The sequence below is a fragment of the Opisthocomus hoazin genome, chromosome Z, assembly GCF_030867145.1.
Source record: "Opisthocomus hoazin isolate bOpiHoa1 chromosome Z, bOpiHoa1.hap1, whole genome shotgun sequence".
Taxonomy (NCBI): domain Eukaryota; kingdom Metazoa; phylum Chordata; class Aves; order Opisthocomiformes; family Opisthocomidae; genus Opisthocomus; species Opisthocomus hoazin.
In genome coordinates this window covers 79,363,341-79,386,600 of record NC_134454.1, presented here as the reverse complement: position 1 = coordinate 79,386,600, position 23,260 = coordinate 79,363,341, and the positions used below count along the sequence as shown (strand labels likewise).

Sequence of the window (23,260 nt, the reverse complement as noted above, 5' to 3'; positions counted from 1 at the left end):
CTGAACTAGTTGAAGGTGTCCCTGATTACTGCAGGGGAGTTGGACTATATGACCGTTAAAGGTCCTTTCCAATGTAAACCATTCTATGATTCTATGCTGGAACGTGCTGTAGCAGCCCACAGCAATGATGGATGCGAATTTTGTCGGTATTAAAATGGGCTGTGATACAGCTTATTCTGGCAATAGATGCAGAAGAACATTGATGTTTTAAAATATGTACACTGCTTTCTAGCTACTTAGCATATTGTCTTGTTCCAGGCTTGATGAAACTGGTAGACAGGTCTGATGTGGTAACTCCCCTTGAAAGGGAGTTTTTTCATTCTCGGATGCTGATATTCACACTCTGTATGTGTCTGTGCTTGGCTGGTTTTGGTTTTATTAGCAAAAAGATAGCAGCAACTAGGAAAGAAGTTGTTCTAGGCTTTTTCTTCAGATTTAAAATAAAAAGCAAAACACCTAAACAAAGCCTATCTTGTCAAAATGTGAGTGTAACTTGGTTCTTCTAGATCAGCTGGTTTAAGCAATGCAGATCAGTTCTAGCACATTGATCATAAATCACTGTGTTTTCTTTCTGCCCTTGACTGGTCTGTAAACTTCTTTGTGGATTTGTGGGTGGAAAACCAGGTGGGAACTAGGAGAGCAGTTGAGTCAAAAGGGAAGCGGTGATACAATCAGCCCAACTGCTTCTTGCTTGTATGTTGTGCACGTTTGTTTTTTACTCTGCATGGTCTGCAGATGGGCCCTATTCCTTCAGACTGTGTCATCTTCCTCTCATCTGCATTTCAGTAACGGCATCTTACATGTGAACTGTCCCTGTTCTTCAGGATTTTACACTCTTTCTTTGTCCCTGACTTAGTGCAAGTGCTTAATTGCCTAGTTTTTATTTGTTTGTGCATGAATTTCTAAAAATCTGTAATTGAAAATTTGATGGCAGGTGAAAAATGTATTGAACATTTGGCTCCTTATTACAGTGATGTCTTTCTATATGGGCTTTTTGTTTTGGGTCCCCCTGGGGTGCGATGTATGGACGGAAAACCTTGAAATGTTGTGCTTATGTGATGAAAGGGTACACAGAAATAGATAAATTTTGCCTCTCATTCCCCAGATAAATTCAATACATACGTGACCCTGAAAGTGCAAAATGTGAAGAGCACGACGGTAGCCGTGCGAGGTGACCAACCCTGCTGGGAACAGGACTTCATGTTGTAAGTATGGTGTTGCGCAACGATGAGGTGCTTGTGGTTGAGTCCTACTACAGCACTGACATGTATATGGAACTGCTGGCTGTTGTGTTGTGTAAATTAGAGTATTTAAGTAGGTAAAATGCACAAGCCTAATGATAACCTAAATTTGCTTTTCTGTTGTACACACTGACCTGTGCTGAAGGAGATGTGTGTTGGGAGATTGTCTCTGCCGCTGCCACAGACTGGCTGGAGCAGCCTGTGTGCTTTAACAGTGTCAGGTTGCCTGAATACCTGTTCTTAGACCTGGCACTGAGGGCTGGCTGCTCTTTCAGGGACAGGGAGCCAGAAGCAGAGTGTGGTAGGATGGCTGGTAGAGCCAGGTACTCACCAGCCAGGGCCCAGTCCCACAGTACCTGAGCAGTGCAAGCGGGGAGGGCCTAAGGATCAGGCCAGTGTCTGCTGAGAGGTCAGGTTATCAGACAAGTTCGTAGTAATGAGGCAGGTCTGAGGTTAAGCTGGGAGTGCAAGTTAGCAAGTCAGGCTCAGGGTTGTGTCTGGTAACAATAATCAGGGTCAGACATAGTGCAGCAATTACCAGTCAGGTCCATAGTGATGAGCAAGGCAAGTCTGAGGTTGAGCTGGGATGTCAGTCTGTGGGTTGGGTCTGGATTGATGGGGTCCATGGCCAGGCATGGGCACAGCTGTGGCTGAGCTGGAGACAAGCACACCTGCATAATAGCTTAGGCAAGGACTGAAGACCTGTAGCTGAGCTTAAATGGAACTCTCATGGGCCATAGGAAGAGGATGTGGGGTGGAGGTCGTAGGTGAGGTTGGTCAGGGAAGTTAGGGGCTGCTGTTAGTGCACTCAGGGCCTTGACACTTTGATCCTGATTCTCAGTGTGGGAGCTGCTCTTGTGTGTTCAGGTTTTCTGCCGTTGGCCTGGTGCCCGTAAATGTGTTTTCCAGCTTCCCTGCTGCATCTTGAGCGGCTGCCATTCTCTGCCATGAGCAGCAGGATCAATTGCATCTCTTCCAGGGTTTTTGGAGCAGTTGGCATTTCTGGTTTGCTCTGGTTCTCATGGTCCTGACATGTAGCCAGGGGTTTCCCAGTATCTTTTAGAATGGTGGGTTTTTTTGCTGTTGGATGAGTGACTCATGGATATATTGCATCTGCTTCCATTTCTGTAGCTTTGTAAGACAAAGTGAACTAAATTCACTGAATTGTGGACTCCAAGTACTTTTCTCTAAACTTGGCATGGACAGGGGGAACATTGTAATCTCCATCTTGTAGAGTCAAAGCTCGTGCACTGTTTTTGGGTGGGTCTGAGGTGTATCTGTAGCAAGAGACCTATATGGGATTTTGTGAGTCTGTTTTCCAATCCAGCAGCTGTTGGTTCTGCTCTGCTGAAAGTGGGAAGATTGTGCCTCTGGTTGAGAGTTCATCTGGGTCAGTACAGTGTTGCCGTTGTAGCTGTGCTCCCAGTCTGCTTGCTTTGGTGGCACTGTGCTTTTGGCGCAGCACAGTCAGGTGTGTGCTTCTGCACAGAGAGTCTGCAGCCTGCCCTTTGGCATCTGGTGGAACACGTCTGCTCCTGAACGCCATCATCTTCTCAGCTCTGCAGTTCCTGGTCAGACAGAGGCTGTGGCTGTCACTGACGTAAACCTTGCAGGACTGGGGTAAGGCTGCGGCAGGGAATTGTACCTGTCTGCCAAATCACATGCCCATACCCAAGCTACTAACTCATTCTTCCTGTGATTTGTGTTCAGCCTGTCGACAGGAACTAGCTTTAAACATGACCAGCTACAGAGGAGGCTGCTCACCAGCGATTTAAGAATGGCACTTGTTTGTGTTGGATGACGGCTCTCACGGTTGCTCCTCCTCCTTCCCCTCAAACAGCTCCTGGAACTGCTCTCCGATATCAACTGTGAGCTTAGCTAGCATGCTATAAGGTCACTGTGCTGCTCCATAATTAGTTGCTAGGGGATATGAAAGCAGAATATTAGCTGAACTACCTTGCCATTATCGTCCCTGCTTTAGCCAAGCAACAGCACAGTTGTTCTGATGTCTATAACACAAATATTACATGTGGCAGGGAACGTGTTTTGCATGATTCTGTGTACATTAAGTTGTCCCAGGAGAAATAACACTGATATTCCAATACTACTATTTACTGGTTTGCTCTTTTTCTTTCTGGAGTTGGAAAAGGCTTTTGAACACAGTAGTTTTTCCCTGAGGGAAGGATGCTTTTTCTGTCTGTGTTTGTGTATACCTTTTTTATGAGGCATAGTGGAAGAATAGACTATAACCAAAAAAATGCTTTCTATCTGTGTGTGTTGTTTTGCTTCCAGACTCCTTGTGAGACATAACACTTCAGAATTTGGGGCTCTGTGGTTGTTTCAGATTTGCTCATTTACCAGACCAGTAAAGCACTTTAGTGTATTCTTTGGGGGCGTCTTCTAATGTTGAAGCAGCTTTAGAAGGACTGCATATTTGCAGAGAGCACGTCTTGAATGAAAGTGAAAACTGTTATTTAGAACATGATGGTTAAATAGATGTTAAATTTGCTACAAATGTCTTTCATTTAAATTCTGTGTGTGTGTGGAAAGAGGGACACCAAATTCCAATCTCAGTTCTTTTGGTCTTTGAAGCTATTCTGCGTCTAACCAGAAGGTGGAGAAAGGGAGACACAAAGGCCATCAAAGTCACTGAAAATATTTTTATTTTTTACTCTTATCTGGTGACCTGTCTTGTGGAGTTCTTTACAGAAGCCTGTTGGGTGTCTTATGACCAGTGTCTTGCTCTGTCAGTGTATGTTGAAGCAAAGAATGTGGTTTTGCAATATGTCTGAAAATGGAGTATTTCTTCCTTCCCTTCCCTTTCTGGCCTCACACTAGTCCAGCCAGTAGAAAATCAGTTGTTTCTGTTATTATTGCAAGGTTGTGCAATCAGATAAATATCATCTTCCAAAAGGCAAGCAGTGGGAGGGCAGAGCAGTGATGGTGCAGGTGGCTAGTTGTTAGTTTGGACGTATTTAGTACTCATATCCAAACAGAGGGAGCTGGAGACTCAATTTCAAGATGCTAGGAGTAAACTCACAATAAGCCTGTGTCATAGCTTGGTTTTGAACTATGTAGACTGAGTCACCCAAGTACTGGACACTCCTGATCTCAATTCCTGTGTCTTAAACAACAACAGAAGCACTTCGGTTTAAAATAGAAATTAATGTGCTGTAGCTGTAGGGTTTGTCTTGAACCTGGTAGATACAATATTCTCTCTTAAAGTTGTAGGAAGTCTCTGGGGCAAAGCTCAAATAGATGCTGCGATTTGCAGCAGTAGTTGTTTTTTTTTTTCTTTGGCCATGATGGCAGTCTATAGAAATTAGCAACTAAAGGGAGTTTAAATTCACTTGATAAACTTAACGTGGATATATTTGGACAGAAGGACAGCAGGCAACAGCACTGTGTGTCCAAGATACCTACTTTTGGGGTTTAGCAGTTGCACTAAAGGGACGTCCTGAGCTCAGGGAAGTAGGAACAATACCCCTTCTTCACGATGTGTGAGACAGTTTTGTATCAGCAAACTGCTCAGGATTTTTTTCTACTATGTTGTTTTTACCATCATTCAGGTTGTGTGTGTGCGTTATGCTGTTCTTAAGTAGACATGTTATAAACCAGCGTGGAAGAGGGAGGCGTAAATGCTATGAAGCATTGGGGAAAAAGCAAATTTGAGATGCATCCTTTCCCTAGTAAGAGGGAAGATGTTTCTGAAAACTTTCAGGTAAGTATTTCCAAGAACTTGGCACTTGTTGGTTTTGTGGCTGCAGTGCTGCTTGCTGCCAGAGATTCGCGTGGCTCAGAGCCTTGCAATGTCATGCAGAGGAAGAAGCTAGTGCTGGAGCAGAAGCAGTGCAACGCAGGCCTGAGCAATGTGGTGCTGCTGATGCAGCTATGCTGGGTTTGGGAGTGTTACTTTTGGCATGTGGCAGCTCAGTTCGTTGGTAAGTATTGGCGTGTTTGGACCTGCCGGAGTGTGCTTGTGTTGCTGTGCTGCTAAGGTAGAGGAGACACTTTGTTAGAAATGGGGTGCACGGTGACAAGGAGCAGCACATGTCTAGATTTCAGCTCAAGATACACTTCCTCCTCCAGTGTACATAGCTGCTGAGGCAAGTTCCCAACTGGCAGTCCATGAATGACATAGTTCAGGGTTTTAGTTTGCAATCTTTATATAGTCAGTGTTAAACTGTGAGAAATCAGTCATTAGAAATTAGTGTTCCCTGTGAGTGCGAGCCACCTTGACCACATGCTTCCAGAAGCTCTGTGTAGCTTAATGCAGCTGTATAGAAAGAATTCACTGGTGTAATCATGGTGCAAAACCTGAAGCAGAATTACATTGTATCCTGCTTTATTCTCACCTGTACTGCCTTTTCTTTTCTTGCAGTGAGATCAGTCGGCTGGACCTGGGCCTAATTGTTGAAGTATGGAACAAAGGACTGATCTGGGACACCCTGGTTGGGACTGTGTGGATTGCTCTGAAGGCCATTCACCAATCTGATGAGGTTAAGCTGACACAGTAGCTTTATTTCGACAGCTCCAGTGTTGATAGTTAACATACTACAAATCCGGCCGCGTGCAGCCTAGGACTGTGCTTCTCAGCAAAACTTCCATTTACAAAGTCAGGAAGGCTTGGTGAGGGGAGAGGGCTGTTGGCATCACTTTGTTGTTTTTGTTTTTGAAGGAGGCTGCCAACAGTGAGACAAAAACTGAGCTTAAGCAGAGGTCTTTGGTCTCATTTCACTCAGGTGTACTTAAAAAACAGGGCTTAACCTGTTAAAGAACACATGTAATTGACATGTGTCTGAAGTCCGAAGAACTGACTGCTTAGTCTGATGCTCACATTTCTGTGAGTTCCTGCTAAAGACAGTGGGTGCCCTGACAATAGCTGGCCTTTTGAGGTAGACCCAGAGCATGTCTGCATCATCTTCTTAAAACTACTGGTTGCAGTGTTAGAGAGTGTCTACTGGTGCTAAAATGAACTGAGAAAAGTAGGAGATGGAATGTGCCAGTATCTGTAACTGCCCTAGCTACTGAATTTGGCAGTTCTTGCAGCTAAGCAGGACAGATTTGGTTTGTTACCTCAAATTTAAGGGCGTTCATGGAAGAGTATTGAATTTGAGCAGGAAGAGAGAGCTTGTGTTTTCCATAAAAGGAAAAGAGTGGGGATGCCCAGCAGCTATGTCCATAAGGTCTAGCCTGGTGCTCGGTTCATCTGGCTGTCCAGGCACTCCTCGATGCCTGCCTTTGAGGATTTACCTTTGCGGTTCTACTGAGAAGGCAGTAGTTCTGCTAGGAGGTGTTCGCTGCTTGTCTTGATGAAGGCCTGTGAGATTTGGAAGAAAAGCTGCCAGCATGTGCTGAATGGATGTCATTTGACATTAAAATTGTGTACCAGGCTTTGATAATGCCGTAATGCTTTTCCTGGAGTCTTTTATCTTAGCAAATGTTTGAGAGTCACTGCATAAGGACCTGCCAGACTTTAAGCTTCACTTGTGGCTTGTGATTCACAGGAGGGTCCTGGGGAGTGGTCTACGCTGGAGGCAGAAGTTGTAATGAAACATGATGAAATCTGTGGAACCAAAAACCCGACTCCTCATAAAATTTTGCTGGACACAAGATTTGAATTACCATTCGGTGAGTGCAGTTTAATAACTTACCCAGGGTGCTGACAGTGGAGAGGAAGTGGGAGCAACTGGAGTTTTATAACCAAAGTTGTCCTCATTCTTAGTTCAGTCAAAATAGTTCAGTGCAGATCAAATTGCTGGTGTTCATTTCTTGTGCTGGCTTCTTTCTAACAAGATCAGAATAAATAGGAAAGATTTGAAGGTCTCTGAGTGCTGGAATGTTTAGACTAGCAGCAGTTTTAAGAAACTGTTAATACTTTTTCAGGATTGTGCAGTCAGACATTTTGTTCCTGAGCAGGGAACATTCACTTCTTTGTATCTAGACAAATTTGGTTCTAGAAGAGGTCAAATGAGTTAGAGCTGTTCTGTGGTAGGTGCACTTAAACCCTGCTAGAAGCATGCAGTTCAGTTAGTGAAACATTAATGCTCAGTGCTCCTGAACATTATCATTAGCAGAGTATATAAATAACTTGGTGTTGTAAGAACTGCCTTTCTGGCAATTGCTTGTGGTTGAAAAGTGCAGAATGTGGAAAAGTAGCTAACTGGAGCAAACCTATATCAAGTCAAGTAGTGTGTGATTACCCCCACCCCCCCATTTTATTTTATTTAAAAAATAAAAAATGGCAAACAAAAAACCCCCAGAACAAATAAACTCCAGAAGTAAGGCCTTAGCCAGTATTCATCCAAAACTTACATAGCTTCTCCTTCCAGCTCTTAGCTGACTCTCGGGACCAAGAGCAGAGATAATGTTTTTGGGGCTCGTGGTATTTTTTTTCCTGCATTGGACATTGAAATGTTTCAAAGTTGTCTGTCATTGCAAGGCTCATCTCTCCCCCTCTGCCTGTTGCTTGTTTTTTGCTGCCAGGCCCCTGATGGGGTGAGCAATTTGTAGCATGCTCTAAGCACTGGTGGAGCATTTGTGCACCCACTGGCATTTGGCCAGCAACTGTCAGGATTGGCCATCTGTTGTGGAAAAAAGTTAGGTCATCTATTAATCTCATACCCCCCTTCCGGGTGCAAGGGAGGATGCAGGCTTTGGCCCTGCAGCACTGCAATCAGTACAAATTGTATCTTGTGCTCTGAGTGTACTATTTTGCGTGCACAGTCCCCTCGATGGTGCAATTCAGGGTGAGTGCAGAGTTTTATAGATGTAATAGGCACTGCTCTTTAACTACTGTCCAGTGTGTAAAGGGGAAAAGGTATATGGCATCTCAGCTGTCCTGACAGCTAAGCTGTCTGATGCTGGTCTGGAGCCATCTCTTCCTCGTGAAAATGTCCTGGTGATTCACTGCTGCTGTCACCCTGTCAGTGGGAAGTTTATTACTGAAATTGCTTGTTATGTAAGAAGAGGAACAACTCACTTGATTTCCTTGTGAGGTGAAACGTTGGCTCTTTGGGGCCAGTGTTTATGCTGCTGGGAGTGAGAGAACACAGCACACATAGCTGTAAGCAAGGCTAGTAGCCACTGCCTTTATAAGTTCATTCTGACACCGTTGCTTGTAAACTGTCTCTGCTTTAAAAGAAAATGAAACTCTGATCTCTCTCTATGTATTCAGAGGGTGTCCAAAAGAGAATTTACTTTCTTCTGCACTTCATGTTTTGGACTGCATTACATTTTGTGATCCCCTCCCCGCCCCCCCCCAGCATAGGAAAACAAATTCCGTGGAAACCATTATGTGTTAGAGCATCCGGATTTAAAAAAAAAAATCTATAGTTCAGGTAATGGTGTGTTTTCTCCCTATTACAATACTCAAAACACAGGCCTCTTTGTGTGTTTTGGGTTTTTTTAGCTAGTATTTCAAAACATATGATGTTCCATAGAACATAGAATTCTGAGAAGTAGGATTTCGTGCAGATAACTGAAAGCCTTAAGTAAATAACAAGCTTTTTATGCCTCTTCTGTTTTTAACACATTTGATCAGTTTAAAGCACATCTATTGCTTATTCCTGTGCTTACCATGCCAAATACTGAAAGAACAGGAACTCCACACTGCTGTATTGAAGGGATTTTATTTTGAAATGCGAAAAGTTGTCTGCCTTTCCAGTGTTTCATAGTGTCCAGCAAAAAATGGGTTTATCAGTTAGACCTTTCAAGGCTTTTTCTGCTCTTCACTTGAAGAGTCCTGCAGTTTTTCTTGGATCTTCCCCACTTTGTCTGTCGCGCCATGGCAAGGTCAGAAGCAGGTTAAAAAGTGGTAGGCACCAACAGTGTGGGGTATTCCTCTAGAAGACAGCATCTACCGGTATCACCTTCTCCAGCGGTGCATCCCTTCACACCGTGACTGGATGTCTCCTGCTATGACTTCTAGTTATAGAGAGGGACCCTGCAAGATAGATTAGGCTCAGTCTCCCTGCCCTTGCAATACTGTGAGACTTGGAGGGATATGGAGGTAGCTCAGCTCACAGCACTGCCTCTGCATCTCTCCTGATGGATTTGCAGGTCAGTTTCCTTTTTAAGTGGAGGGTAGCGGTATGGACATGTTAAGACTGTGTTGTCATATGAGCTGGGAGCTGCTGCTTTAAACCTACATGGAGAACTAAACGGATCGCTGATCATCTGTGGAAGTCCTTAAGTTAGCAACTCTGTTGCTGTGGAGGTAACATTTTAATAACAGCATGTTTGGAGTGACACTTAGGAACATTGTGTATCACATTTTGTTTCCCAGGTGAAGATCTCCTTGGCTACTGTATATACATGAGAGCCGGACTGAAATGTGTGCGCATGTATGCTTTCCAAGTCTGGTAAAATACAGCTGTCTGGGATAGCAGCTTTAAAAAAAATAGTGTGTTCTTCTGTTTGGCTGTGCTTTTGTGATTTTTCTATCACTTCTGGCTGCTCTGTTTCATCTAGATTAAATGATGCACATGGGTACAGTACACCAGGTTATTCAGTCTGTGCATTTAAAATGTTTCATTGTATTTAGCTGGAGCTTGAAAAGTTTTTAAGGGATTGTAAAAGAGAAGAATGAATTTGAAAACCGGAAAAGCTGAAGTCCTTGGTGTAAAACATGGTAGTATATGCAAAGAGGTTTAGAAACTGCTTTGTTGTTTGCACTATATTTATCCCGGATTAGTCTGCTGCTTCTGCTTCCACCTGATGTGTTCAGGATTCTTCCCTCCTGGTATGTCTTCTCCTGGTACTGTGGAGACTGGCAACAGCTAAAGGTGAAATAAAAGCAGAACATCTTGATGCTGCTAGTGGTAGTATATGATGAAAGCAACTTCGAGATTTTTCTTTCTTTTTTTTTTTTTTTTTTAAATTCATATGAAGTTGTTTTTAAGTGTTTTACCAGGATTGGAGTTGGGAAGCAATCATTTAATAATTTCTTAACAGAGGTTGGTGAGAGTTATAGTCTCTGCCCCTGGTGATACAAAATAATCTTTCCTGAGGTCATCCAGGAGTTAAACTTTGTTAATTTCCAGATTTCTAATGGGGCAAAGAACATCTATGGTAGCCTTGATATATCCTCCGTGTGTCCCAGTCCCATGGTATGTTCCAGATGCAGCTCTTGCATTGTCTTCAGTAGAGTTGTTAATGTGACATGAGCCTGTGTATAGGAGAGAGAGCAGATCTGTGGGCCCTTCTGCAGTGAGCATGTATGTGTGATGGACTGTGGTGCTGGGGACCAGACTGTCATCTAATGTTCTCTGCCAGGCCTATGTTTTTAAATGTTCAGTCTTGCAGAAACAATAAGACTGAAAATCCTCTTCTATAAAAGTGCAGCAAAGCGTGAGCATTTGAAATGTGAAGTGTTAGCAAGAGTTGATATTAACCCCTAGGGTGCAAAGCATTTTTATGCTTGGCAGTCTTTTAAAAATGGCAGTAAACTATCTTCTTGATGGGAGGAAGTCATTGTTAGCGAAGACAGGCTGGAGCAGCTTTCTCCGCTGATCATATGTTTCTTCTCAGGAACAAGACACGCACATCAAGGAAGGGAGACAGCTTTTCTTCTTGGTTGGTTTAGAAAATTTGCTGGTAGGAAGAAGACAGTCTTGCTATTGTCTTGATGTACTGAATGTGTGCTGGCACTGACTTTCCAAGATACTGCTTTTCAAGTGTGGAACTGTGCTGTTTTAAAGCAATTTTACTCTGTCCTCCTTTTTTAGAAGTGCAGTGGTTATGTGCAAGTCCCTCCCAGGACTGAGTACCCGAAAATGCTTTTGATTCGCAAACTATAGCATTTTGGGTCTGTGCCAGGCTGTTGCTAGTAGATAATTGAAGTGAAAATGCTTTTAGTGTTCTCACCACTCCCAGACTGGGAGCATGCTGATCTGCATCCAGCCGTCAGGTGGAGTAAATGTGCTTTGTTGTTTTATTCTCTTGGGAGCTGTATAGAAAGAGAAATGCTCAGATCTGCAAAGTTATTTCAGTGAGAACTTGTGAAGATTCCCAAAGCTCCGGAAAGAGAAGAAATTGGAGCTGGGAAGAGGGGAAGCCAGGTGACGGCTTGTAGGAAAGGTGGGGGGGAAGGGGGGAGAGGGTGTATCACTTTTACTTCCAGCACTTGTTCTCGCTCATGCTGATCTGAGGTATGCCCCAGCCCAGGACTTGCTACCTGGGGAAAACTCAGGTGGCACAAGGTGGTGGACAAGGACTAGAGCATGGACCACTGACCCTGAGGTGATGAGAAGATTTAGGGCTGAAACTCCTGGTTATTGCTGAGCTAGAGATGTCTAAGCAGAAAGGCTGAGGGGGTCTAACTGTGAGTGAAGTGGTCTGTATAGATGCAGAAAATTCTCCCTAATTCCTTTCTCAGTCTGATAAGGCTTTGCACTGCTGTGTCCCCATTTCTGTGGTGGTGCAGTGTGTCCAGGTGTCAGGGCCCTGGTTCCACTGATGATAGGTCTTAATTGCTCAAAGCAGCCTCACCTGAGACCTCCACCCACACCCCCTGCTCATGGGCCCAGGAGTCCCACTTCAGTTCAGCTCTGACCCTTAGCTCCTTGGTGATGCTATGTGAGTTACTGATCCCCCACCTCGCCACAGCCATGCCTGTGCCTGCTTATGGACCCCATAGATCAGGCCCAGATGTGCACTGACTTCCTGGCTTGTCCTCAGACCTGCCGTGTCACCATGGACCAGCTTGCCAGTCTGGGCTCCTGGTTGAACCTGGCCATGATCTCTGGGCCTGCCCTGCTCACCTTGCTCAGGTGCTATAGGATGGGGCCCTGGCTGGCAAATCCCCTGCCCTGCCAGCCGTGGGATCTCCCTTGCCTCCCCTCCCTTAGGGAGCGACCAGGCCTTAATGCTCCCTGACACGAGGAGCCCAGAGAGGACAGGGAGTTCAGATTCCAGCTAAAGACAGCAGTAAGAGCAAGGACAGTAAAGCTTGCAACATTTCCATGTCATCAAATTCAGAAGCCCCAAAAGCTAGTGAACATATCTGACCATCTCCTCTTTGTTCTTGTTTGGCAGCTTTGTTTCACTGACATACGGCTTTGCTTGTCTTGTTTACCGACCATGATGTCAACAGAGTCCTGAGCTGGCATCAGATGGCCTCTGTTTGGAGTAGTTCAGCTTTTTGTTTTGTAAGCAAAAGTTAGTGTAGTGGACTAACATTTGTAACCAACGCTGAGCAGTGATGTAGAAGCTGGCCAGTGGACGTGGCCTTGCAAACAGTCAGCCTATGACCTCTGCACTAGGGATTTCCAATCTCTGGATTCGAAAGAACCGCTTTCAATAAAACAGCTGACTGAGGCGAGACACAAAAGGGTGGTGAAATGAAAACCGTTATATACTGCTTCCTCAAAAAAATGAGAATTCTATCTCATTGGGCATTTCTTCTTCAGAGCAGGTAACTTCACTCAAGTTCATAGGCCAGTTGCTTCATGTTTAAGGTTTGCTGTGCTGTAACTATACTACCATTAGTATCGATGACAACAGTTTCTTCAAGATGAAGAAGATGCCCTCAAAGCAGCCAGTATCTAGACAGTAACAGATTTTTGTCACTGACCTGCACAAGAAGTTGTTTCTTCTGCAGCAATCCTGCACTAAAAATCTGATAGCTCCATTTATGAAATGGGCACCTTGGATATAAGATAGAAACAAAAAAATCCAGGAGACACATCGTGCTCCTTGATGCCTGGGCATGCCATTAAACCTGTCTGTGAGGAAGCATTGAAGCCTACCGTGAGACCGTTGCGGCTTCTGCAGTGTTGATGGTAATCCATTGCTTCATCCCTCCTAGATCTCTTTGGTCTTGATTTCAGGCTCCAGAATTGAGTTGTTTTGACTCTGACCTGTAGTCCTCAGTTCATGAGTTTTTCTTCATCTTTTAGAGAGAAGATGGCTTTCAAAGAAAAAATTCCGTAGGCTTTGCTTTAATGGGTTGCTTCAGGTCCTTGTTAGAGTTTGTTCTCCTCAATCTCATCAGGTTGTATGCTGATAGCCCTTCCGTTAATGGTTGTCTTCTTTCTAGATCAGTTCTGTCCAGTTTTCCTTTGAATGCCACACCCAGTTTGTACAGAGCTTGTGTAATAAATCTGTGCAGCTGTGATCCACAGCCCTGATGATCAAAAGCATGTATGTTTTTCTACAGCTCCCATAACTATGGAAGGTTCTCTCATGTTTCTTTTACCTTGTTTTTAATAGCACATAACAACAAAGCAATGTACTGTACAACAGAAAGAGCAACTAGCTCTGTGTATCATGGTTAAAATAAATTACTTTGGTCTCCCTTCAAGCAAGGAGAAATAGGTTGTCTTTTTCTGCTTAATACAGGTTTTTCAGAGCCAGACAAGAAGTTTCCAGTTCCCTGAACTTTCTCAAGTGGGGCCTGTTTTATCCCCCTTGTCTGGGTGAGGCTAGCTGCATAAAAATACAGTGGTGTTTCTGTAACAGAGGTGTAGACATTAATTTGTAGTCCAAGGAACACAGGAAATACCTACTTGTTCTTGTTGAAAAGCAATTTGTGTTCTAGTACACTGGCCACTATTATCTCCAGATATTGTAGGATCATTAGCTTCATAAGATGATGGTGGCTGAGAGAGGACACATGTAGGACAGATATCCCCTTTAAGAAGAAAGCAATACTTGGTCCTTTCTGAAAGCATCGTAGGTCCCAGTGGAATACTCACCAGCCAATAAATCTTGCTCTTGTTTCTCTCAGGAGTGCGACTGGGTGCAAGTTTTAGAACCACCTTTTCATCAGGAGACCATCCCAGCCTACTACTCCTATTCTTGCCAATGCATAGCTTAGCGTACCGTTGTGGCTGTGTTCATGAGGTACACTTCATTGCACGAAAACAAACTTGTTAGCTCCTAAAGACAACTTCATGGCTCCTAAGGAGGCACCTGAGAGTGCAAAGAGTTATGAGGGCTGGGAAAACTAGCTGAACTGGTACTGCACTCATCTTCCTTTGTCAGCTTGCAGGGTTGGTGGTGTCTAGCTGCAGCAGTCCCTGTCCCTCCACTTCCTTCCTGTGTGAGCTGTGAAGTTTATACATTGGTATAGTTTCGGGCCATGAATAGCCAAATTTCAGAAGTCATTACAGTCAGGGGGATGTGGAGTGGCTAAAAAAAAATCAGCCCCAAATTTTTTCTCTTCTTTCCAATGATTTCACACCCCACCGCCCTCCCTAAAAAATTTACCTGACACTCCTGGATTGAGAACCTCACTGATGCTTTTTCTTTCAGTGAGTTATTTGCCCTGGTGCTGTGCACCTCTTGCTCTGTTCCTTAAGGGCAGTTTGTACCTAACTTGACTTGTGTTAAGCTTTCCACAGCAGCTCATCTGTGCCTCCAAGGGTGCACTTTGAGACAAGAAACTTCGAGTGGCAGAAGCCTGTGTTCCCTGATAGGACACTATATTACTTCAAAATGTGAAATAGAAAATAGTTACCAAAATAAAGGTGATAATGCTTGCTACTTGCTGTCAGTCATCAACTTGGTAAATCTTCTAGAAGGTAAAAGGGTTGTTGTGATTCATTTCACAATGAAGTTGCAGTGTGGTGTAAAAATAGTCATGTGACTATGACTACCTATAGCACTGTTCATTACCTCAAAAGATTTGGCTTCTTGCCTGTGAAGGGAAGAAAGGGACTATTTCTTTTTTGGTAACTTAATTTGCCTTACACTGGGCGTGTAAGAAAGATGTGCTGTTGCAAAGAAGCCCTTGTTCTACTGAGGTTATAAAAGCCTCCAGAAGAGGCTCTTGATCTTGTTATGTGTTATCAAGTGTATTATATCATTGTGAAATGGCTCTTCGTAAAACTAATACTTGAATTAAATCTGAACCAGTTTTTCTTACTCTTTCCTACCTTTGTGGAGTGTGCATTTGGTTAATCAGCTTTAAACAAGAAAGCAGTATAAGACCTTGAACTGTGTTTCTATTTACAATGTTGATTTGCCATCTGAGTGCTAACATAAGTTAGTTCTATTACTTCAGAATTATGTGTGGTTTTTTCATGGTGTGATCTTGGAATACTCTCCCTGTTTTAATGCTACTGGTGATAAAGGCAAATTTGCCTGGTTAATAAGATGGTGTGACTTATTCTTTTGGTATAGATATCCCTGAAGAAGAGGCCAGATACTGGACCAGAAAATTAGAGCAAATAAATTCACTGGGAGATGATGAGGTAAATATCTAAATTGAAAAATGAAAGTAGCTCTGAATGCCTTATAACTTGTTTTTCTTCTTTGTATTGGATCCCTGTGATTAAGATAACTACTAAATGTTCATAATTTACAAGTCTTCGTGAACTGTTTACAGAAATCTTTTATCAAGTGTACTTTTAGTGTCAAGGAGAGGAACATTTTTCCGCATGCTGGAAGTGCTTGAATAGTGAGAACTGTTTTGTTGATGCACATACACTCAAAGGAAAGGTAATACCATGCTTTATCTCAGCAGAGAGTGAAACGGTTCTTCACAAGCTGTGGTAGGTTCCCTTTACTTGTGAAATGAAGTCAAAAAGGACATTTTTGCAGTTGGCTATTTCTGGAAAGAAGACAAAAAGCAAGATAGTCTATTTTTCTTGGAACTGAGGACTGTTAGCTGTTAGCTTTTGCCCTAACCTAGTTGTTAATGGCTCAGTTTATATGAATCTTGTATTGTAATACCTGCCAGCTATGGCTGTGGTTTCCTATTTTTTCTAGTGTGTACTTGGCTAAACAACTGTAAACTAAAAGTTACAATTTTTTTTGAGACTGTTACATGATTAAAACTTTTCTTGACAGTTCATACTGTTTGGAAAATAATATTTGACATATTAATGCCTGTTATCAGAAGCTCAGCATTAAAAAAAAAACCCCAAACAATCACGTGTCGATGCCAACATCATTGAGTAGGAACATGGTGCTTGCTTAAACTCTTGACAGGTCACTTTCTGTAGCAAGATAACTCGCAAAATGTTCTGCCGGTGACGTTGGGAGGTTTTTGTTCTGGGATTCTTCATCTGTTCCATTCTGCTCCGTATGTGAGTCATTCAGTTTACTGTGCAGATGAAGAAAAATAAGGTAGATTTTCTTTTTGACTGAGGACAGACGAATATTTGGGTGGGCAAAAGCAGAACTGCTTGAGGGCAGTCTCTCCTGCCTTCCTAGAAGTCTGAGAACCTCTTGGAGCTGATGAAGAGCTCAGTCTGTGACTTGTCCTGTCAGTGATCCTCCCTGCTCCTGTGCACTGTAGCAGCAGGCTATGCCAGGTGCTTCAGTGAAGCATAGGTGCCCTCTAGTGCTTCGCTGAACTGGTACCTGCTGAAAGATACCCTGAGCTTTGTGAGGCTCCCCTTTCCCTGGAGTGCCATCCATCGGCATGCTAAGTGCATGCTTTTATCAAATACTGGTAACAAAATCATGTCTCTGTATTTGTGACCTACTCGTCTCAGATTTATTATGGATGTTCCCTGTCACCAGTGAGAAAATGAAAAAATGTTAAGGACACCTGTGCAGGGCTTGACCTAAAGTTCATCTTGTCCCATGTCTGACAGTGACCCAGAGTGGGGATGGTATCTCCCTTGCATATTCCGCTAATTTGCAGTGACTTGTAGCTCAGGAACTTGCAGAGCCAGAGGCACAATCTTTGTGTTTAACAACACTAGATGGGTTTTTCTTCTGTGAATGTCAGTTGCCTTTTGAACACACCCAGGTCAGTTATTTTGTAGGAAAGGAATTCAGCACCTTAATTGTGTATTGCCTGGAGAAACACCTTATTTGCTCTCAGCAAACAAACCCTATGTTGTGAAAGCCTCTGGAGACAGCTTTATTTGGAGAAAAGGCATGGCTGATCCTCATTCATCCACTTTGTGCCACTCAGCCTCACACACCTCACCTGTTTGCATGGATTTTGGGCTGATTAGTCCTAGTCTGCATAGTGGTATTTAGTACAGGACAACTTTTCCCTTTATGGTAGAATCATAGAATGGTTTGGGTTGGAAGGTAGCTCATAGATCATCTCATTGCACCTCCCTGCAATGGGCAGGGACCCCTGCCGCCAGACCAGGCTACTTAAAGCCCCATCCAACCTGGCCTTGAACACTGCCAGGGAAAGGGCAGCCACAGCTTCTCTGGGCAACCTGGGTCAGGGGCTCACCACTCTCACAGTGAAGAATTTTTCTTCTGTCTAGTCTAAATCTACCCCCTTTTAATTTAAAACCATTACCTCTTGTCCTAGGCTACAGGCCCTGCTAAAAAGTCTGTCCCCATCTTTCTTGGAAGCTGTCTTTTAAGCACTGAAACACCACTATAAGGTCTCCCTGGAGCCTTCTCTTCTCCAGGCTGAACAGCCCCAGCTCTCTCAGCCTTTCCTCACAGCAGAGGTGCTCCACCCCTCGGATCATTTCTGTGGCCTCCTCTGGCCCCCACTCCCACAGCTCCCTGTCTGTCCTGTGCTGAGGGCTCCAGAGCTGGACGCAGGACTCCAGGTGGGCTCTCACCAGAGTGGAGCAGAGGGGCAGAATCACCTCCCTTGACCTGCTGGCCACGCTGCTTTTCTGTGCATTAATTTCAGCTATCTCTGACTGAGACGATGGAGGAACAGACTAGAGTTGCGCATCAGTGTTCATTAAGCAGGTTCATTTGGAGTTTATATGATGTCATAAAATTGCTTTCCAGTCCTCATTCCTACAAACACTTAGTATTTGGTTTTCTTTTTGTGACTGCTGATAGCCGTTGGGGTGGTGCCTTAGAAGGAACAAACTACTGCCTTTTTTGGATATCTGAGTATAATAATTCAGAACCCATTGCTGTCCTATGCTGCTGAAGTTGCACATCAATAAACTTCCTTTCACCAGTTTGTCAGCCAGTGCTGTGAGATCCAGTGGTTCTTGTATTCGCAATCCTGATTAACTCAGTGAGTTGGCAGTTTGCTGATGATAAGACTAACCGCCTTTCAGAATCACATGTGCATTTTAAATAGGACAGATTGGAAGATAGCACAGGGTAAGGCTGCAGGTTGTCACCTTCCATGTGGCGATGGTCATTAATCCTTCCCAAATCCAAGGAGAAGCTGTCTGGTGGTCCTGTTTTGCACAGATTGCAGCACTAGGTTGCTAAGGTTGCTACTTTCTTTGTCATCAGACCTTTTTTTCTTAGCAAAGAATGTTCCCATTATTTCATTCAGTTGTCCTCATTTTCTCATATCTCTATGTAATGTGAGACAGAGGAGAATAACAAAATAAAACCACTGGCGTTCCCCTAGGGAACACTTTGATGCTGTAACAAACAGCTTTGCAAAAAGTCAAAGCTGGCTAATTGAAATATCTTTATGTTCTCTAATTTAGTATTAAATGAGATGAAAAATTCTTCACTTTGGATGTACAGTGGATCACAGGAGAGTTTGTAAGTGTTGGTGGGGCAAACGTTGTGTAACTGCCCTGCCAGGGACACTAATTACCTAACTGCTTCAATTTCCTACTGCAGTGTTGCTGTGAGCCCACATGAGTTTTGAACTGTTGAAGCCATGCTTGAGTGTCTGAAAGTAAGTGGGCTTATACTCAGTTCTGAGCTCCCTGTCACAGTGACATTGTGGTGTGGAGAATCGTGTCTTTGAGATGTCCAATTTGAGGTTTTGCAGTTGAGAAAAGGGCCTGTGCTGGTAGTAAAGCAGACTTCACCTTAACCAGATGTGCACTTTTTAACATCTGGTTTTGTCATGAAAAAAGAGGAGACTTCTGAGAGTGTGTTTGAATATGTGTTAAGGAGAACATTTAATGGTTTGATACTGTCAGGGATGTTTTCTCTTGTGTGGCATACTGTACTCTGAAAGCTGTTTCATAAAGTTACCATTTGCTTTCAGTCTGTGTTCCTTTTTTTTTTTTTTTTTTTTTCTCCTGTAGTTTTCCTTTCAGGAGGAAGTGCAGAAGAAACCCTTGCCCAGTGCTGCCTCCCAGTGTTGTAAGTTAGACTTTATTTCTTCTCGGTATTTTTCTTCTTTCAGTGTACTTTATCTCCTCTGTTAGTTACCAAATGATGGTACATCTGAACAATATTTTTGTTAGAAGTACTTAAATCTCTGTTGAAGCCAAGAACTTTCATCAGTTATGAGAAACTGTGCTGCTCAAAATGTTGGTCTAAAGCTTCTGATGCTAGGAAGTGAAATCAGGCATTGAGTCTTTAATCTGTTTGTGTCCTTATGTGCAATAGGATGTGTTCCAAAATGTGTTCAAAGTCACCTTGTAATGTTGATGCAAGTAAGAAAATGTGTAGTTTTTCATATAACTAAGTCAGGCTATATTCTCTTTAAACATCATGTGTTGAAGATTGTTTTTATGACTTTTTAAATGAAATTTTAGGAGGGGGAGAATAGATGGAGACAGGTCCTGCTGGAAGCCTTTTAAAATGCACAAGAGGTTTGTGTACTTGGTGCCTACTTTCTTTGATACTACTTTTCAATGCTGTGTTGATGGATGAAAAATACTTTTACTAATTTCTGCTTATCTCATCTTGCATTTTTTTATGCTTCTAAAAACATGGATGGAAAAATAACCTAGGGCATACTGTATCTGGTTTGCAAAATTAGATTTCTGAAACACTGCTTTTAACGTGCAGTAGGTGAAAGCTCAGTGATGTCTCTTATGAATGTCTTATCTACTTTTGGCAACAACATTAATAAAATTCAAGTCTCAATTTAAATCTTTTATCCTCTACTTGAAATCCTATATGATGTGCATATTACACTTTGCAGGATGTTTATCGATTAGGCTGATTATAGGATCTCTACAAAGCTATTAACATTAGGAAATGTTAATTACTGTTTACCTCTTTTAAGTAGAATTAAGTTTTCTGCTTACTGTTACTATGTTATCATAAAACTATCTTCGACAAAACATGGACATTAACCAATTGTCTAGGAAATCTGAATGTGTTGTGTAGTTGGAACACGTACAAAGCTTGATGCACCGTAGGCAACACCAAATATGTCCTCTTTTTTTTTTAATAAGAGTGTATGTAAAGAATAAAGCACTTTTTTTTGTGTGTTTGATATTAAATAGTCAGAAGGGTACAATTGATTTGTGAAGCCTACAAATAAGAAACGTTGTTGGAGAAACTAATATTTGACTGAACCTTGCTAGCATAGTATGCAGAACCCCTGATGTCAAAAGATCAAAGAAAAACAGTCTGATATCCAGTGTCCAAGAAATGTGTGTGTTATTTGCTGAAATGACTTTCCTGGCTGTGTACCCTGGGGCTTTGCTTTTGTTCAGGGGAGGCTGGTTTGATTGACTCTTCTAACTGTTGGGATGTATGGGTAAATTAGGAGGAATACGTCTGTGTAGGGGCAGTAGCTGCACCTGTTCCCACAGTGTGGTGCTTTTACATTCTCACACTCTCGTAGCTGATTTCTTCCCTGGAGGACCAACTCAGCTCTTGCACATAGACATAGTGAAGAGCAGAACTGCAGCTGCCCATTTTGTGTTGCCTGTTAACAGGCTGCATCTTGCTAGAAAGTTACCTTTTACAATAATTAATTGAAGGCCTCTGGTATGAACGATTAATATCACAGAAGATCATTCATTAGAATTGATGTTAAATACTTCGTAGCAGTATGTGGTTAGTGTATTTAAAAATCTTCTAGTAATTCAATAAAGCTTGTGGCACTGCATGTACTTTTGCTTATCTGCTGCCCACTGCATGTACTTTTGCTTATCTACTGCCTGCCAGTATCCAACATCTATGCATATCTAATTATTTACATGGACAAATATAAAATAGAAATTTAATGTAGAAGTACTTTTGAAAAAGTGAACTCTGCCTGCATCAATCTGTGCATAAGAATTGTAAGCTTGCCTGAATGTGGTGTAGTCCTTTGGAACTCCAGAATTCAACCCACAAGATGCATTGACTGTGTGTCTGTTGAAAGCTGACCTGACCTTTGCATATGACGCAGGTGCTCAACCCTCTTTTACACAGGAGTTGGGTGGATGTCCTTCGCTAACCTAAAACACGTTGAGTACGAGTGTTCTTACTTACCATGTGGGTAAATACTTGATAGGTATATTTTTAGATATAATAAAAATATCCTCCGGAACACTTGTGAGACTCATCACGATGTGCTAGATGAGATGTAATCACTGCTGGGAGCAGCACACAATCAGCTGGACAGCAGACAAAGTATCTGGAAGGAGCAAAAAAGCTCCTCAGCGTGAGCAGTTTTTGCCCCATGAGAATATATTTCCAAATCCTAAAAAATATGAAGTTATCTTAAAACCTGATGCACCATATAGCAAAAGTGCAGCAAAACACTTCATGTTTCTTGTATTTCAAGAAATAATGGTGTAACTGCACATGCCAGTGGTGTCCTGCTTGGCCCTCTTGCAGCTCTGAGAAGAGTCTTCTGGCTTCTTTGTTCTAGCTAGAGAAAATTCTACTCCAACAGGCAGGGTCAGGTTCATTAAATTGGGGAATACATGTCCTTACACATTAAAATTAGATTGCACTTCTGCCCTGTTCTGCTTCTGTACTTTCCACACAAGTCTGTTCTCTTTCCTGAACCACTTTTGTTCCTGGTTGTTTCTCCGTCTCCTACATGGATGTGCCTTGTTGTATTGTCTCCCTGAGTGGAGAGGGGTAGAAGGATGGAGCAGGATGTGAAAGAAGAGAGCTGGGCCATATCTGAAAGCCGACATCTGATCTGTGAGCGTGGGTTTTCATCTCTGGTCGTGTGTGGGCTTCTGCCTTGGTGTGGTGCCGTGGGAAATCTCAGCCCAGACTAGGTGCTCTTAATTTTTCCAGAGATTGTGGAGCTTTCAGGCCCACGTTCCCAGTCTCAAATGCTGCTTTGTTTGTAGAAGAGTCTGACCCATGATTTATCAGGTGATGCGAGATTTGGGCTTCCTGCGTATTCTTAAATGACGCAGGTGGGTCTGCTCTTGTACATGCAGTCTCTTGTAAGCCTACTGATTTTGGCACTTCCTGCCTCTTTCTTCATCGTGCTTAGCCATTTCATTTTTACCTCCCAACTTCTGTGGTTTGCTGTATATTTCTCCTGCCCCAGAAAAATCACGTGCTTGCTATTGACTTAACTTTCAGTGATCCCAAGCAATAAGCAAAGCACTATAGTACCCATGGATCCAGTTTTGTTTGCATTTCTGTTAAATGTAATTGTAATTTTTGATTTCCTGATACCTCATTTTTGGATAACTGCAGCATCCTCATATTGGCTTTTACCCGCAACCTGAAATTGAATGTAAATGAAAAAGAAAGCAAGCTTTCATTGTCTGGGAATTCACTTTAAATGAAACAGATTGAAAAAATGTTTGATTACTTTGGCATTCATTAAGTCAATACGCTGTAAGTTATTTGTTATGCAGGTATAGATTTATTTTCCTTGTATGCTCAAGATCATTTCTGGCAACACAAAAGTCCACTATAATCCAGAAGTGAGTCACTCTGTCAGTATTTTAAATGCAGCTCTGACTTAAGCAGACACCATGCAAACTGGGATGAGAAAGGTATTCTGTATCTTTGTGGAAAAGATTTGGCAGTCGCAGCTGATATTGGCTACTGTAAATACTGCCCTATGCCTTCTGTCAGAGAGTTCCTTCTGTCAGGGAGTTCATAACTCTGGAAGAAAGCAGGTTTGTTCAGTACAATTCTCAGATAAGATAACTCAAGTGCCACTGAATCAACCAGTTATGTCTGTCCTCTTATCTTTGACTGATGATCTTTCTGAGAATGCTTTATCCTCCCTCCTCTGCATATATTTTTTTCTTCCACTTCCTGGAGTGTGAGATGTTGCTCTTTTCACAGTAAGACCCTGCTAGACCAGAGCGCACCATAGTTCTGTCTTGCATGTCTTCTGTGCTGTAAAGTCCCAGTTCTACCGGGGCTGTGTTGGGTTTTTCCTTATTGCGCATTTTGTTTGGTTTCTTTTTATTTCAGAAGAAGGTAAATTTCTTGCTTGCCTCTGAGTGAGCTGGTGCAAGAAGGACAGAAATAACTTTTCTGATACACTGTTATAC

General features: G+C 42.8%; 1 protein-coding gene across 6 annotated transcripts in view; it reads left to right on the top strand.

Annotated features, from left to right (window-relative positions):
- The window catches only part of UNC13B (unc-13 homolog B), a 219,320-nt gene that overhangs the window by 29,713 nt on the left and 166,347 nt on the right, over positions 1-23,260 (top strand). For 5 of the 6 annotated variants that reach the window (XM_075447135.1, XM_075447133.1, XM_075447134.1 and 2 more), the window contains exons 3-7: positions 1,106-1,205; positions 5,623-5,740; positions 6,749-6,872; positions 15,369-15,439; positions 19,136-19,193. In XM_075447135.1, coding sequence (XP_075303250.1) covers positions 1,106-1,205; positions 5,623-5,740; positions 6,749-6,872; positions 15,369-15,439; positions 19,136-19,193 — 471 coding nt within the window. Of the gene's footprint in view, positions 1-1,105; positions 1,206-4,874; positions 4,963-5,622; positions 5,741-6,748; positions 6,873-15,368; positions 15,440-19,135; positions 19,194-23,260 lie in introns of those variants that run through there. The other variant, XM_075447136.1, reaches the window with a different exon arrangement.